The 16,590-nt window shown below is 42.0% G+C and overlaps 1 protein-coding gene across 2 annotated transcripts in view; it reads left to right on the plus strand.

The window, feature by feature from the left end:
* The first annotated feature begins 808 nt into the window (after window positions 1-808).
* Window positions 809-16,590, plus strand: part of URI1 (URI1 prefoldin like chaperone) — a 42,224-nt gene continuing 26,442 nt past the window's right edge. The window contains exons 1-2 of one of the 2 annotated variants that reach the window (XM_065848311.2): window positions 809-1,188; window positions 13,041-13,075. In XM_065848311.2, coding sequence (XP_065704383.1) covers window positions 1,117-1,188; window positions 13,041-13,075 — 107 coding nt within the window. In that variant the 5' untranslated portion in view covers window positions 809-1,116. Of the gene's footprint in view, window positions 1,189-1,460; window positions 1,751-13,040; window positions 13,076-16,590 lie in introns of those variants that run through there. The other variant, XM_071814302.1, reaches the window with a different exon arrangement.

Raw genomic sequence — 16,590 nt, forward strand, 5'->3', positions numbered from 1 at the left:
AGCAGTCAGTCAAGCACCAGGGAGGTTCCTCAGGTCTGCAGCGGTGCTGTAACCCAGCGTGCTGTTCAGCATGGCTCTGTGCCATTACCAACACGTTACTTTGGACGTGTCTAATGCCATTCACGAAATTAGCTAATGAATCTACCACACATGAATTACTCCATGCTACTCCAAAAGTGGCTGTCTGTCACTCTCTTCCCATGCAGTAACTTCCCCATCTAGGCAAGCGCAAGTGTTGCTCCAAGTGATTTCAGGGCACCTAAAAATATTTTGCAATCCTTTAGGCCATAATAACCTACTGTTTATTCACTGTCAGACGTCCTGACAATGTAAACTACAGAGCAGGCAGCCCGAGACCGGTTACTGTGACATCACCTCCCTGCTCTTACAGCCATGTAGGCATTTATGCATATCAAGGGTTATTGTAGGCTGATCAAAACACTTTACAGATGATGGTTCTATTTTCTGAACCGAGGCCTGCGCTCCCAACAAGTGCAGGGCCAAGGGCCGCAGAGCGCTGTCAGGGCCCGGCAGCGCCGAGCCGAGGCCCAGGCCGTGCCCCTGGGGAGGCCGCGATCGCCCCCGGGGGATCTGCCCGACTCCATGGCGGGGGTCGGGAGGCGGCGGCCGTGCCCCCCGCGCTCAGCCCGCCGCGGCGGCGGGGGGAGCCGTCGGGGCCGGCGGCAGCGGCGCCGGGCAGGGGGTGGGGAGCGCCCGCCTCTCGCGGCTCGCAGCCGGGTGCCTCCCGCGGGCGCGGCGGGCCGCCTGGCTGGCTACCCAGAGTGCAGCAGGCAGGCGGCGGCAGGCGGCGGCCGGCACCGAGCTGCCGGCGCTCTCCCGGCCCGCCGGCGCAGCGGGAGCCGGGCCCAGGCGGCGGCGCGGCCCAGAATGCGAGTGTGAGATGCTTCTCCCGGCAGCGGCGCCCCGGGCCCAGGCGGCGGCGGCCCCCGCGTGGATGCGGCTCTGGAGCCGGCGCTTCGCCCTGCACAAACATTTCTATAGGACTCATTCGCCCTGCTGAGGAGAACGGCCCGGCCCGGCCCGGCCGCCTCTTCCCCTCGCCCCTCCGCGCCGCGGAGCGGCTCCGTCAGAGACCGCCGGCCCGGCCCGGCGGGCATGGAGGCCCCCGGCGGCGCCTCGCCGCTCAGCCCCGAGCTGGTGGGCCGCCTCCGCCAGGAGCACGAGAAGGTAAAGGCCCCGGCCGCCGGGCCGGGCCGCAGCGTTCGGAGGGGGCGCGGGCCGGGGGATGGGGGTGCGGCTCCGCCGGGCGGGGGGGGGGCGGGGAGGGGAGCCCCCCCGGCGTGGCGGGCCCGGGGCGGCACGCGCCGGGGCCTGCGTGCGGCCGGGGGCACGTGACGGCGCTGACGTCACGGGCGGCGGTTGAGGCGGGTCGCGGCCGTCGTGCCGCGGCCGGGGGGGTCGGGAGCAGCCGCCGGTGCCCGTCCGAGGCAGCGGGAGGCTCTGCTGGGGTGTTGGCAGCGACGGCCTTGCCGAGATGGCCTTTGAAACGACGGGCGTCGGGCCGATGAGCGGGAGTCGGCAGGAGCGGCCTTGTGAGCGCTGGGGAGGCACCGGGCCTGTCCGCGTCCGGCCTGCGGGCTGAGAACCTGACCTGACGCTCCCCGGGGACCGTTACAGTTACATAAGCGTAAAGCGTGTGTACACAGCTCTCCTTTGAACGCGTGTTTTTGTCCCTCTTCCCACGTGCATGCGTTCTTTCCAGTCACCTCTCCAAAACCCGGTCCTGCAGGTAGGCCCGGCACAGGGCCTGGTGGGTGTCTGATCTGGGTCATCTCGTGGGCCAACGTGAAGAGCGAATGTATGAAAACTTAATTGTTCGTGACTTGCCTTAAGGAATGCTGGTTACATATGAAATGCATTTGAAAGAGCCAAACTCTTCTGTAAAACGATTCTCAAGAGTTCAGAGGCTGGTTCCACCTGTGGCCATAGTACAAAACTTGAGACATTTTTTCTTGCAGATAACACTCGTGATCTAAGCCTTTCTGTAAGCAAGTTTAAGACACAAAGACTACTGAAAGGCTCTCCTAATTTAATGAGTGTGATTCTGGGCTTGTAGGTTCCAGCCTTGCAGTGGGCTCTGTGGGTGCAGGAGTCCCTGTGAAGCTCATGTCATGTGCACTGGAACAAGTACATTTGCCCACAGTCTGCACGCCTTTCCATTTTTCTGCTCATTTTTCTCATATGAACAGGGGTTTTTAAAGCTGTTTCTGAGACACATTAGAGCTCCTCGGTTGTAACAGAGGACTTCAGTGTGTATTGCTTTGCCACACACTGGTTCAGTTAAGAGTAAGAAAACTGAGTAACTCACATGTGGTCTAAAAAATGAGCCTTATCCCAAATAGGGCGTGCAAAAATGTGTGTACTTTTGAATAGCACACTAGATCTTTACTAAAAGATTTACGTAACCAACTGACCATTAGTCTGGATGAAGAGTAAGAGGATCTGCCAGAGCACTCTGCATTGTCTGTTCTGCACGGATAGTAACCCATTATACCGATAATTGGTGATAGTAACGTGTCTGCTTGGACTCCTTCGGTTAATTTTCAAGGTGGTAGAATTTAGTGAAGAATAAATTCTCTGGTACATTAGTGTCAGTCAGGCCTGATGTGTAAGCGGATGTCTGTCATAACCATGTAGAATTATTCTAGGTTCATGGCAAGACCTTTCTGTAAGCAAGTTTAAGACACTTCTTAAACTGCTCCAGTGGAAAAGAGGCCCAGGAGACCATTAATTAAGCCTCTGTTAGGCTGATGTACCAAAATGATATTTTATCTTAGGGAAACTTTACATAATTTCTGCAAATTGGTTAAAAAAAATTGAACACTTCAGTTTAAATATGAAATTATAGTAAAGAACTACACATCTTGGTTACAATGGGGTGTCATGATGAAGATATAGTAGACTTTTCCTCTGTGCAATGAATATATATAATTGTATTACAACAGTATTTTCGGTTATAAAAATATTGTATTTAAAGATGGAGGAGGTCTTTCCATTTCAGCAGCCTCTTCCGAGATTAATATTTTTCTCACAAAATTACTGAGTTGAAGGCTCATGTTTTGATCTTAGCACAAAGATGAGGGAGAATTAGCTAGCCAGTACTTTGGGAAACTAGTAATCGTAGCACTGTAACAAATAGTAAAGTTATTTAGCCAGAACTATACCTGTATATATATAGACATTTAAGCAGGCACGTCTGTTTATTTTAATTACTGTGATATTGTGCTGTCTCAGTGACACTTAAGTATAAAAAAATCTATTTATTCCTATTAGTCCGAAGGCAGCCTTTAGTGTAGTGGTGAAATACAGCATTATCTGCAGAATTAAAGATAATATTTGAATCACGGTGGATTATTTTAACATCCAGGCCTTTGTACAACCCTGGTTCATGTACAAGTTTGAGCTTTTAAGTGCTAAAGAGCTATACTGTAGAACTCATGAACTGAGGCTTCCTTCCTGTTTAAAAATATTAAAAGAACAGGATGTTCATGACTTTCTATCTCTAACCTGATTGAGGCTGCAGCTTCCGAATTTAGGACCCCTGGTGAAAAGTAATTTTAATTCTTGTTTAGGACTGCTTGCCTGTTGGACAGATTTCATCTTGTTAATTTGTAGTGATAGTAAGACCAAACTGTTAAAAAGCAATTTTCAGTGCTCCCACTAAAGGCACTTTGTATAAAAACATGACTTAGAATGTGTATCTTGGGGATAAATTATAGAAGAATATCTAGTAATTTTCATGATAAAGACCATCATTGGAAGCACAGTGCCTGCGTAAAGTTTTGAATATTTCTGTAAGAAGAATGTGATGCATGTATCATGGATTACTTGCAAAAGCAATATATGTTAGCTGAAAATACTGTGTTAAATCTATTGCAAGTTAGTACAGGAATTATAAAATGAATATTTAAATAGGTGGATTCCCATGCTATAGAGCCTGCGTTTAAATATAATATTTGATATACATTTACGCCTACAATCAAATGGGTTGGGATTACTAACTGATAGGAAGTTGACAAGTTGAATCTGTGTAATTTGGTAAGACTTGTGTAACCAGTGAATTTACAGTGGGCTGATACGTTCTATAGTTTCTGAGCAAGGCAATGAAGGTACGTGTAATGGGAGACATTAGAGAACCAATTAGACCCAAGAGACATTTGTCGAGTGCAAACACAGGCGTGGAAAATCTAAAGGATTCCAGTGTGAGCTGGTAACAGGATTTTTTTTCTTTTTCATAGCACTGACAAGCACTTTTTAAAAATTTTCCTTCTAGGAAAATTAGGACAGAGAAGTGACTCTCCTGTCACTCATCATGACAACAAAGCACAATTCGATTTAGAGTAGCTATTACTGTAACTCATTGGCCACTGTGTATTATGACATATTCTTAATTTTTATGAAATTATATATTGGAGCTGTATGATCTTTAATTTCCAAATTGTTTTCAAGATCCTGGGTACTTGGAGTTTTTAAAGTTAAGCAAATTGTGGGTTGCTTATGGAGAAACAAGTCACAGAATCCTAAACTTATGTTCTTTTAAATTGTTTTCTTCCTACACAAATTACTTCTGAGGCGGGCTGCTTCTAAGTCTTTTTCACGTAGTATCTGTGCTATGAAATCAGCAGCTTGTCAGTTTTAAAACTGTTTCTACAGTCTGAAAAAGGGCAGTGAGACTGAGTGGAGTCTTGTACACTTCACACTGCTGCAGGAGCCCCTGGAAATCTGGAACCACTTGCCTGCAGGCTCAGCAGATGTGATTCGGTGTGCTTTCCAGTGCAGTGTCTCCCAGGGTATTGCACTTTCTTCAGCCTGCATCCAAGTGAGCAGAATCTATAGAAATCTGTGTATGGGACACCAGTGCAGTAGGATCTAATTTTGGAATATAGCTGTTGAGGAAGGTTAACATAATATCTGAAGCTTGGTTTGACACACTCCTTTTTGAAAGGTACCTGGACAATTACCTCATCAGAAACCTGTGATGACATCCATTCTGACCTGCCCAGTGCCTTTTTGTAGTAACAGGTTCCATTAATGTTTTATGTTGTGCTGCTTTCAAGTAAAAGGGCTAATTCAGTCATTATCTGAAAGCTTTCAATGTAATACTTATTGTTCCTCCAGTGTTAACTGATCATCACTTTTACTTTTTGTAGTGAATATTTGTCTATGTTCTTATTAGTATGAAAAAAATACACACTGGTTTATATAGGATCAAGAATTGTGAAATAAACTAACAGATCTTGAATATTTTTTAATGGTACTTGAAGTCAGTCTATCCACAAACGCATTCAAAATGCATTTGCCTTTGTTCTGGAGAGGACAAGTCTGTTTGTCTCCTGCCTCATTGGCAACTAAGATATGCAAATGGGATTATATCCACAAAATCTAAACGTTACTGAATTGTGCTGCTCTTATATGTGTCTACAGATTTTGTAAGTAGAAGCAGTGGCCAGGGCACTGTTTGGGAATCATCCTTAGTTTCTCCAGCGACTTGGCAGGTCTCTGTTCCAGAAGTCACGCTCATAACTTGTCTTCCCAGATCAGCTTGGGTACCCCCTGCCTCATGTATTTCTTTCCTCCTTTGCAATTGTGAAGTTTTATTTTGTTTGAACCTGAAGCTCCAGTCTTGCAGAGAAGCTAGTTTGGAGCTTGCCATCTTGAAATCTTCAGAGCAGCAAGTACACTAAAACTTCCTGTTTTCTTGGTGGGGCTTTAGGACACTGGGCTGCACTGTGCAGCTGCTGGTTTTGTGGTTCCTCTTGGCGTTAGCATAGGCTGCAGTTCACTGCTGTAGAAAGGCTGAATCCCTCCACCATGTTTGCCCAAGCACTTATGATCAGACTGCTGTGGGGTAAGAGGAATCCAGTGATTCATGCCAAAATGGTCATGCCAAATGCCAGCCCGGTGTGACAGGGGACATGCAGAGCCAGCACAGGTGAAACTGGGCTGGCCCTTTGAGCCATGACCATGCTTGTACCAAGTTAGAGCTGCTGTGAGCAACAGTCTCAGTCACTTGTTCAAAAAATTTCATTAATGTTAATGTGAGTTATCCAGGAAGAAGCTTAATTTGTTGAACAACTTTTTAATCTTGTTTTTTGTTGCAACTGCTTGGTTCTGCTTTTGAGGAATTTTAGGGTGGCACATTCCTGACACTGGCCAGTGACCTGGGTTGGGATACACCTTAAAACCAAACATCTATTGCTGACTTTTTTTTGCTGCTTTTTTTCTTCCTGGATTTTTTTTCAGCCACTGTGGTTCCCTAACGTGCTTGATGGTGCAGCAGCACAAATGTGTGCCAGCAGATTGTATCGGGACTGGAAGAATAAGGTGGTGGGACTGAGTAGCTGGGAACAGGGAGGGACGGTGACTAGTTCACTCAGGGCTGCAGCTGCATGTTGAACCACAGCCTGAAGGTATGTCTGTGAGGCAGGTGCCAGGGCTCAGGGCAGTTATAGGCTAGTTAACTCCGGTATCACTGGCGGCATCGCTGTTGCACCATAGGCTACATAAAAGCCGGCAAAACCTGCTGGAGGTGTTTGGTGGGTGAGATCAGGGGAGCTCCATGCTCACATTGGCCGGCTGCTGTCTCAGTAACTGAGCTCGCTTTGATATTGTGCAGCCACATGAATATATTTACCTGAATCAGCAAAAATATTAAGTTACAAGTTCCTTAGCTCTGTCTCCAGATGAAGTTACATGACATGGCTACTGCTCGCTCCCAGGAAAGGCAAGACCTGACTCCAATCTGTTCCTCAGTTGATTCAGAGCTAATTAAACTCACCAACTCAGCGGAAAACATCCTACTGCCTTTAGGGTTTTTGTGGGTTTGTGAGTTGAAATGACTCCCAAAGGGGACTGACAAAGAGCAAAACCATGCGAAGTTGTTGGGAACTCATGGTTGGAAGCGAGGAAGGAGGATGCTGGCTCCTGGAAGCTGGGCTGCCTGTCCCAGGGCTGCCATGCTTAGGTGTGTGTGTGTGTGTGTACTTACTGCAGGGGAACTGCAAGTTATTTGTCTGCGGGACATGTAACCACAGCAGTGGTCACAACATAGGATTGAGAGGGCAGAATTTCCCAGCTGGCAAAGGAGAGATGAGGTGTTTTCTGTCTGCTTTTTAGTTCTTAGATGTTTCAAATAGAATTTCTAAGCTCCCCAAAAAATTTTTGGACAGAACTTGATTTTTATTTATTAATAAATAAGAGTTATATACTACTTTTTCTGCAAAACTGACCCACTTGTGTGTACATAACTAATATACAAATAGTAGATCTTCACTTACTTTCTTGTAGAGAAGGGTAAAAATTGTTGTTATATTTTTAAATAAGATTTTTTTCCTTTGGAAATAAATTTTTGCCATGATGAAAATTTCTTTCAGTCTCTCTTTTAATTCAGTGTTCTTCCCAAAGATTTCTTCAGAAGGCAAAGATTTGCACCCAAAGGGGGATTTATGTTAATACTTTGTTGAAATGTAGTGTTTTTGAGTAATATGATTTAATAAATGAATATGAGAGCTCAGAAATGCTTTCTTCGTTTTCCATTAGATCATACAGTATGCCAACAGACTGAAGAACTTTTAATAGTTTTATTTCATTTTTTGATTGAAAATGGGGCTCTAGGAAAAACAATTGTGCAAATGTTAATTCTGTCTTTCTCCATCAGTGATTGCTCTGTTTTAGGCAAGTACCGTGTAGTTTCCTAGAGGAATAAATGAAAACTCATTTAAAATGTTTATTTTGTGTGTGTCTTGTTACATCCTTGTTACCAAGAGTTGATTAAATATTTGACCACCCATTAGTGTTCTTCTGTAATGTAAAGTCATATTGTGAACTGGTTATTTCATCAGTAAACTTAGGGTTTGGGGGAGCGACAGAGAAATCTCATGCATGAGTTGCATGGCAGAGTGGGCTTTGGTACTGCAAACATTTACAGATGGAGGCAGCTCACGTGTGTGTATCAACTGCAATAAATACTTGAATGTAGAAGGTTAAGCAGCTAAAACTCTGCAGAGTTGGAGTCATCTGAATTAGATCAGTAGTGGAAACTGTCTTGGATTTATCATGAGCCTTGCAAACGTGGATCTACATTTCAGAAAACCAGTGTACTCTTCCACTGTAACTTGTGGAAGGTTCTGAACAACAGAACCAAGGTCAAGACTGAGATATTTACGCAGCCCCAAATGGCAAGGACAGTCTCCTGAAGGCAAATCGTTGGTTTTAGACTTTATTAGACCCTCACTTTAATTACCACCTCATTACTTGCTCTGCTTCCACAAAAAGTATTCCATACTCTCATTTTCCCCAAGTAACTGGAAGTGTGATTGAAAGGGATGTTTAAAGTGAGACTTAATTCAAGATTAAATAGTCACAAATTATATTATTGCTACATGTAAACAAATTACTTGCATATCTGATTTTATTCAGATTACTTTTCAAGTGGTAAATAATGCTTTATCACTTATATAGTGCTCTTACATCTTTAGAGTGCTTTTCTCACATTAATTAATCATCATTAAACACTCTGAGGTGGGTAGGTTAATACTATTATCCCCATTTTGCAGATGAAGAAATGTAGACTGAGAGGTTGTGATTTGCTCAAGGCCATATAGAAGAAATAGAAGCAGAGCTGGGATTACATCTGTGTCCCTGGCTTCTAATTTCAGAAGACCAGCCAGGTTGTGAGGCACAGTTTTGAAGCAAAATACTCAAGTATGCCTGTAGAAACAGCACACGTTTACTTGGCCCCTTAGATGCCTAACTTGTGATTTGTTTAAACAGAAACTTTGCTTTTGTGCTGTGCTGCATACTTTCCCATTCATACCCACAAGTGTGGAAATAGCCTCTTAATTCATTTAGGAACCCTTCCTAATCTAATAGGGCATTTTTATTTTCAGCATTTTTGTTGAAATTAGCTTTCATCTTAAAAACACCGGTTTCTAGTTCTTTCAACTTGAACATCACTGTGTGACGCGGATACAGCAGGTTTAGCATCGGTATCCAAAACTGTCTACAGATGATACCTGTACCAGCTCTGTTGCTTATAATTTTTCATGAGCTGAGACATAAATAAAATTCTGACTTGGCAGTTTGCCTTATTGCTCTTCAGAACAGATCAGAGAGAGAAGAATTGCCCTCAACGTGCTAAAACCATCACCTTTGTAGGCAGTGCCTCGCTGCTTAGGAGAGAGAGACATTCACACACATGCACTGCACCTTGGAGAACTACCTCAACAAAACAAAATAGCTTTGGAGTGGAGAGGAGAGCAGAACTATTTGTGCATCACCTTGACAATCAGAAGCACCACAGAAAATTATATTCAGCTGTCAGTAGTGGGAGCATGTGCAGAAGCAACAAGTAACGAAAACAAAGTGGAAGAAAGAGGTGCCCTTGTATGTGAGGGTGAGAACCTACTGGGGGAAGGTGGGTGATGTGGAGAAGGTTAGAGACGTGTGGGCACGTACAGGTAAGAGTCAGCTTTGTGCTGCAGTGTCCTCACCTGTCTTCATTCCCAGGGAAACGCTGCAAATGATGGTAGTGCCTGGCTACTGAGTTAGGAGATCTGGCTTTGGTTTCCAGCCCCATTCCTAGCCAGGGTTAGTGATGAAATTACTCAGCCTGCAAAATCAGTGCTGCACTCTTTAATTCATGGAAAAGTTTTTGAGCTCTTCAGGTGGAAGATCCCAGAGAACGTAGGATCTAAATAGATTGGAAAGAAAGTATTGCAGATGAAAGGAATTTTCTGCCTTGAAACAACTAATGAAGTCTTTGACTGTGTGATACGAGTTGTCTGGGAGTGATTTGGAGTCACTGCCCTGTGCTCAGATTGGGACAGTGGAACACCTGGGAAGTGATTGCAGGGCTAAAGCTGATCCTCCTGCTCTGCTGAGACTCTGTTTGTGAAAACGAGAAACGGGATTCCCTAAAAGCAGCAACAGACGCTTCTCTTTAAACGGCTCAACCTATTAGCATGGGAGCAGAACCAACGTGTCATCTCCTGCTTTCATGGTTTGGTTTTTACTCCAGAAGGAATTGCACGTGTGGTCTCAGTGCCAGAGGCGTGCTCTCCCATGGGCACTCAGGGAGCTCCCAGCTATGGCTCTGTCCAGCCAGGGGCTTGAGAAGCACTACATTTTAACAAGTTGCTGATGGAGAAAATGAAGGGAATGAGGTATTTGCCTGTTTGCTTTCTTTTAAGACAGTGGAACATGTTTTCCAACAGTGGAGCTTGTTTTGATAACCTCACCTGTGATTAGGTAACGTTAAGTTTGCTGCAAGACTAGTTTAGTAAATATTTTAGTATCCAGATATGCTAGTGATAGCTGTGTGCATTCACAAACTCCTAAGTTTTTATGCCTAAAAGGGGAGAATTCAGTTTATTGATACCATTTCCACTACCATGTCTTAAAAGTAGTGCATAGTTGGTGGTTGGTGGCACTAGGTGTCCAGACAAATTGGACTCAAATGAACAAACAAACAGGTCATTTATTTTATTTACCCTGAAAGGAATTATCATTCTTTAATTGTAACTCTAGATATAAATTATGTGTGGAAGATATACTAATGATTTTTCTGTGTTTGATTAAAGGCAAAGAATCAAAGATTTGTTTATATATTTATCATCTGTTTGTTTCTTTGCTGTGATAAGATCAGTTGTTATCCAAACAGTGGGACTGACCTAATAAAGGACATATACATAATTGATCTCCATCTGTTTTTCAATATTTATTCTCTCTTTTTTTAATAGAGTTCAGTTCCAGAAGTGCAGCCTGAAATATTTTTAAGGTGGTATATTTTAGCACTTCTGTAAAAAGTCTCGGTTTATGCTGGCTACTGAAATGAAAATGTTTGTTGTTGGTTCCACCCTTTAGTATCCCTTCAAGAGAGATTATATCAAAGAAGAAGAATTAAATTAAAATTGATTGGTGTTATTGATTTTCCCTTCTTTTTTTTAAAGGGGATAAAGGGTGATGGAAACGACGTACGCCTATATGCTGTTTTACTGATGGGCTATTTTTTAGAAACATAAAAAGCATATATGCCAAATTTACATATTTACTAATTAAAAAAGCTTCCTGGAAACATTAAGTAGACTATCTTCTGTAACCTTTAACATTGTAGCTAATGGATATAGCCTGGAAGATTTCATAGAGGGTCCTCTAAATAATGTAAATGATTATGAATATGTAACTAGTTAATATGCAGCTACGAAAGGATTATCGTGTAGAGGTTAATGAACATGCTGCTCTTATGGTTTGCAGGGCTTTTCTTTCTGTGCTTTTAGCTCACTTCATGCATGGAAAGTCATGGATTGGGAACGGAAAGCTTCCTGCCTTTGCCATCTTCATCTGTAACGGGGCAATCAAACTGCAGCATTTTTAAAGGATTTCATAAACATTTTTGTGTGCTTAATTGCATTGTGTACTTCCCAATCACTACCAAATCTGAAAGAATGAAGGATATTGATAGAATAAGCTCTCGCTCTTCTACTTTTTAGTGGTGGCTCCATTGTGTGTCAGCATTGTTACCAAATGCTGCAGAAACTTTACTCTCAAAATGGGGTTAATATTAATAGTATGAATTAGATTTCTGAGTTGATGTCCCACATAAGTCGGTACATTTATTCTTAACCTTAAAAACAGTTAGCTGGCATATTAAAGAATATATTTGCTAGGCATTTGATTTATAGGAGTTTAAAGCAAATGATAAATTTAAACTTGGCTTATGCAGGACGAGCTACCTGGCTGAATTTCCTGATGGATTATGAAATAGCGTAACCACAAATGTAGAGCTGATCCTTTTCATTTAAGTACTTTACTCTGTTTAAAGAATTATTAGCTCACAAAGTAGACCCGTTTTTTTTGCTCCTATATGAGTAGGAAGTGCAGGGTCTGAGATCTGTTCTGCAATAGCTGCACATATGCTAAATAAAAAAAAAATTGTGTTTCTTCTGTTGTTTTGAAAAAGAAAAAAGAATTATCTGCTCCAGTGATTTCAGTGGTACTTGAATGTATGTTATTGTTTTCTCTGCAAATTTACTCATTAATTGCTTTCAAATGTTAACATTATTTTGGCTATAGGAAAAACAAAGTTTGTGGAAAAAAAAAAATCTAGAAAATGCTTATCTCGAGAAGATGTCTAGACATATTTAATTGCCTCATGGCTTCATTGCATTTCATATAATTGAATGAAATTGTTTGTGGTATGTTTTTGGTAACCATTATTCAGAGATCAGAATATGTTTTGAAAGACAAAATCTCCACGTAATTGTGGCAGAGAAGGTCACAGGTTTCAGCACCTTGTCTGTTTGCTATATCTATGTAGTCTGAGAGACACACAGTTGAAGAAAATTTTCATTTTAACAGTGCGCTTTATTTTGTAAATTATTTTGGATCTCTTGGGAAAGCCTGTGGCATAAAGAAATAAGGGAAATATTCGCATTAAGATTTCCTCCTTTTTGACACCCAGAGAGAACAGAAGGGAAGGCAACAGCCCATAATGATGTAAAATATCCTTGCATTTAAACGCCACAAAATTAATATGTGCTTTTTCAGATTAAAACGGCCAGTGGAAACATTGGTTGATGTACTGATAAAGGAAAAAATGGGTTTGGTGCCGTGGTGTTCATTTGTTTTTGTTTTCTAATGAGTATGGAAGTTACATTGATGTGTTGCCATAATTTATGCTATTTTCTTATTCTGCAAACGTTTAACAATAGAAATAGATCTGCAGATTGAACAAACTACTGCTTATCTTGTGTCACCTAATAGTTATGGAGCAGGTATTGTACCAAAATATGAATTGAAAAGCTGTTATTTTTTTTCCTGTGGTTATCAGTCTGCATTAGTGTGTGATAAAATGTGCAGCTTAAGAACTACCATTCACATGCCTTTGCACTGACAAATAAAAATGTATATAGAGACACCACCGAATCTGTAAAGCTACTGTTCTAGTTTCTGATGCATTGACATTGCAGCTGTGTGCTTAGCCTTGTTTTTTCATGAGTAGTTATCTGTTTTAATGACAGGTGGTCACTAGCTGCCAAGAGAAAATCCAGCACTGGTAAGTGAAAAATGTTTGATTACACGCCTAAAATACTGATGAGTAACCTAGTTGTATTTTAGTAAAGTACTGCTATTTATTCTAATGATAGCCAAATCCTACTTGCATGTTTTGAGGGTTATAGTTAGCGATAGCTCAGAATTATTGCAGTGGACTCACTTTAAAGTGTATATATTTTCCACTGATACTATTACTTTAAACCACGAATATACTGAACCTTAGTGTCTATACTTCTGTTTTAAATATCCCTGAGTAACCTTGTGGGATGAATGCTGAGTTTGCCTGGTTGGTGAAAAGATACTCCCAGGATGGAATTAATTATTCTTCTTGTGTTTTTTTTTCCTAACTGTGGAGCAAATAGGGAAATTCTGCTCCCACCTGCCCCAGGTGTGCTAAACCAATCTAAAAGTCATGTTTTCCTCTTTCTTTCCCCCCAGTAGAATGTATGATAAAGCTTAGTTTGTTATGCTTAGAAAGAGATGGTTTGCTGTGTAAAAAATTATCTGTGGGCACTTTTTTCTCTGTTGGCAATCTATGGTTAATAGAAAACATGCTTAGTAAATAACACTTTTGTATGGCATCTGAGGAAAATGTACATTTAATGGTGAATGAAATCTTATATTATGAGTTACTGTGAGATATAGCAGTTGATCTTACAGATACCAAATTACAATATATCCATGCTGTGTTTACCATGATTTTACTGAGAGAACAACAGGAGCTGTCTTGATTATTGTCTGCAGGGTTATTGCGGAATCGCAGCAACTGCCCCTTTAGTGGTGAGATTAAACCTTTGGTTATACACCATCAAGCATATAATATTTTAAATTTATTTTAAGAGGCTTTTTTCTTCATGCCTGAAAGATCTCCAAGCAAATAATTTATATTTAGTGTGTATCAAATATTTTTAGTTTAAATGCACATAGGCTGCAAGCACTGGATAAGAGGAAAAAAATCAAGGCAATCTATACACATCATCATATTAAATTCTGACTATTGGCTCGCAAAAAATAATCTAAAACTAATATGTTTCATTTATGTTTAAAATTCAGAGACTGCATTAATTTTCAATAAGGGAAATATTATTGAAGTGCCTGCTGGTGTTGCTGTGGTGAAGTCAGCACACGTATTTTCTCAGCAGCTTTGTGGTGTCAGTACCAATTTGGTCCTGCGTGGAATTCACAGAATCATAGAATGTTCTGAGTTGGAAGGGACCCACAAGGATCATCGAGTCCAACTCCTGTCCCTGCACAGGACAACCCCACAGTTCACACCGTGTCTGAAGGACATTGTCCGGTCTCTTCTTGAACACTGTCAGGCTTGGGGCCTTGACACCTCCCTGGGGAGCCTGTCCCAGTGTCCACCACCCTATGGGTGAAGAACCTTTTCCTGATGTCCAACCTGAACCTCCCCTGGCACATCTTCCTGCCATTCCCTCGGGTTCTGTTGTTGGTCACCAAAGAGAAGAGTCCAGCGCCTGCCCCTCCTCCTCCCCTTGTGAGGAAGCTGCAGCCGCCATGAGCTCTCCCCTGAGCCTCCTCCTCTTCTCCAGGCTGAACAAACCGAATTCTGCATGTACCTTCTTTCACTAAGAGACAGTATTTTTGCAGAAGTAAACTCATTGACAAAAAGCCTTAAAATTCAAACAGATTTTTCAAAGTTTGGAAAGCTGTGACAATAATTTTCTCTTACGAAGATGGCTGAGGTTTGTGGAGCGGGGCGGGATGGTTGGCTGTGGCAGCAGTTGCTCCAGTGTCTGCTTTTATGCAAACTCTGAGCATGCCCCCGTGAACTTGGGGATTTTGAGCACAGAATGTCAAAAGGAAGACCTAACTTACTGATATATTTTATGTAGAAAAGCAGTTTATACAGCATCCATACAATCTTTACTTTATAAGAAAATAATTTAAAATTTATTACCCTTACTTAGATCTTGATTGTGCAAGAGCTGAGTGCTCTTGTTTCAACTGAGTAATTTGTTCGTATAAGACCTTTTAAGTAGTCAGTGACACAGAAGAATGTTAAATAGAATTGGGTGAATAACAATAGGGTTTTAAAACGCTCAGCTTCAATATATTTCCATTAAATTATTTTCTTTTTCATTTTTAGTACACTTCTTGAAGTGTATTTCTAAAGCTGTGAATCTGGTAATGGGTCTGGTATGGGATTAAACATCTAGACATGTGTTTCCCCTTCTAGGGACACATTTGTAGCTGGAGCCTCAATGTTAATCCTTCCCGTTCCCTTTGGCTCTTCGTTGCGGCTTGGGACTGAGCATGGGGCTGGCACACCCCAGAGCTCGGGGGCTGTCAGCTGTAGGTGAGGAGGGAGGTCAGCTTCCTTCCTCCAGTAATGCTGTTTCAGGTCAATTAAGGATTGATTTTGATTTTATCTCGGTGGTCCAGTTCCAGATGTGGCAACACTTCTAGAGATTCCCACAGTTTGATCAACAAGGAGCAGTAGTCCCACTGAAAAGAAGAAACATACTTTGCTTTATAAAGCAAAATAGTTTTCTAGTGGGTGATTTGTGCTGTACCCTAATCAGTCTGTTCAGGAATGGGCAGACCTTAAAGGCAGTATCTTCTTTTTAGATTAGTGAAGAGATGTTGAGTGACTTTCAGCCGTGAAACGATGGGAACATTTATTCCAGCTGCAACTGAGAGGATTTTTGTATCATTCTGATCCCATGAAGTCTTCTCTTGGCATTTGAGACATGGGCAAGGCTGTTGGCTCGGGGATGGCGTTTGGTTTTCAGCGAATGGTTGGAGCCCATCACTGCCCATTCCTCAACTACAGATTTCTGGCAGGCAGAGGCTGGATCCTATAAATATCATTAAGCAATCGATTTTTATTGGTGACACCAAGTTGTCATTGTATTGCTTCCCCCAAAAAACATCTTAGTGAATTTTGTTAAGATTCATGAGTTTGTCCTTTATCTCTGAAGGAAGTGAATTGATGTGGGCAGTGGACAAAGAAACTTGCCTAAAGATGTCTGGGAAAAATCTGCTGTCAAACCAAAGCAGCAGCAAGGTTCTTCTGTAAATCAGTTACATGGAATACGGTTTTAATGTCCAAGTCACATAGAAACCTAAATTCTCCTTTTCAGGACCAGTTCAGCAACTTAAAGTATAAAGTACTCCAGGTATAAAGTAGGGTGATTACAGCAAAGTTCAGCTATGGAAGCAAATAAGTCAAAACATAGGAGTATCAGATAATTTTTCATAAGGTATGCTGAAGATTTCACTCTGCTTATGAATCTAAGAAAATCAATGCTAATAGTTTGAGAGTTGTGTTATCAACTATGACATTCATTTTTCGGCACATTTATAGATTGCTTTCCTGAATCATCCTCAGAAAACCTGTAATTTGCATCTTGGGTCAGCTTTGTTAAACGTGCTGCTCTGTGCTTTCAGTTGCCTTTTTATTGCAGAATTTACTACCATATATATTTTTACTATTTTGAAGTACAAGTAAACAATATCATCAAACCTGACATTTATTTGCCAGCTCCTTCA

Source organism: Patagioenas fasciata, chromosome 13 (genome assembly GCF_037038585.1).
Source record: "Patagioenas fasciata isolate bPatFas1 chromosome 13, bPatFas1.hap1, whole genome shotgun sequence".
Taxonomy (NCBI): Eukaryota; Metazoa; Chordata; class Aves; order Columbiformes; family Columbidae; genus Patagioenas; species Patagioenas fasciata.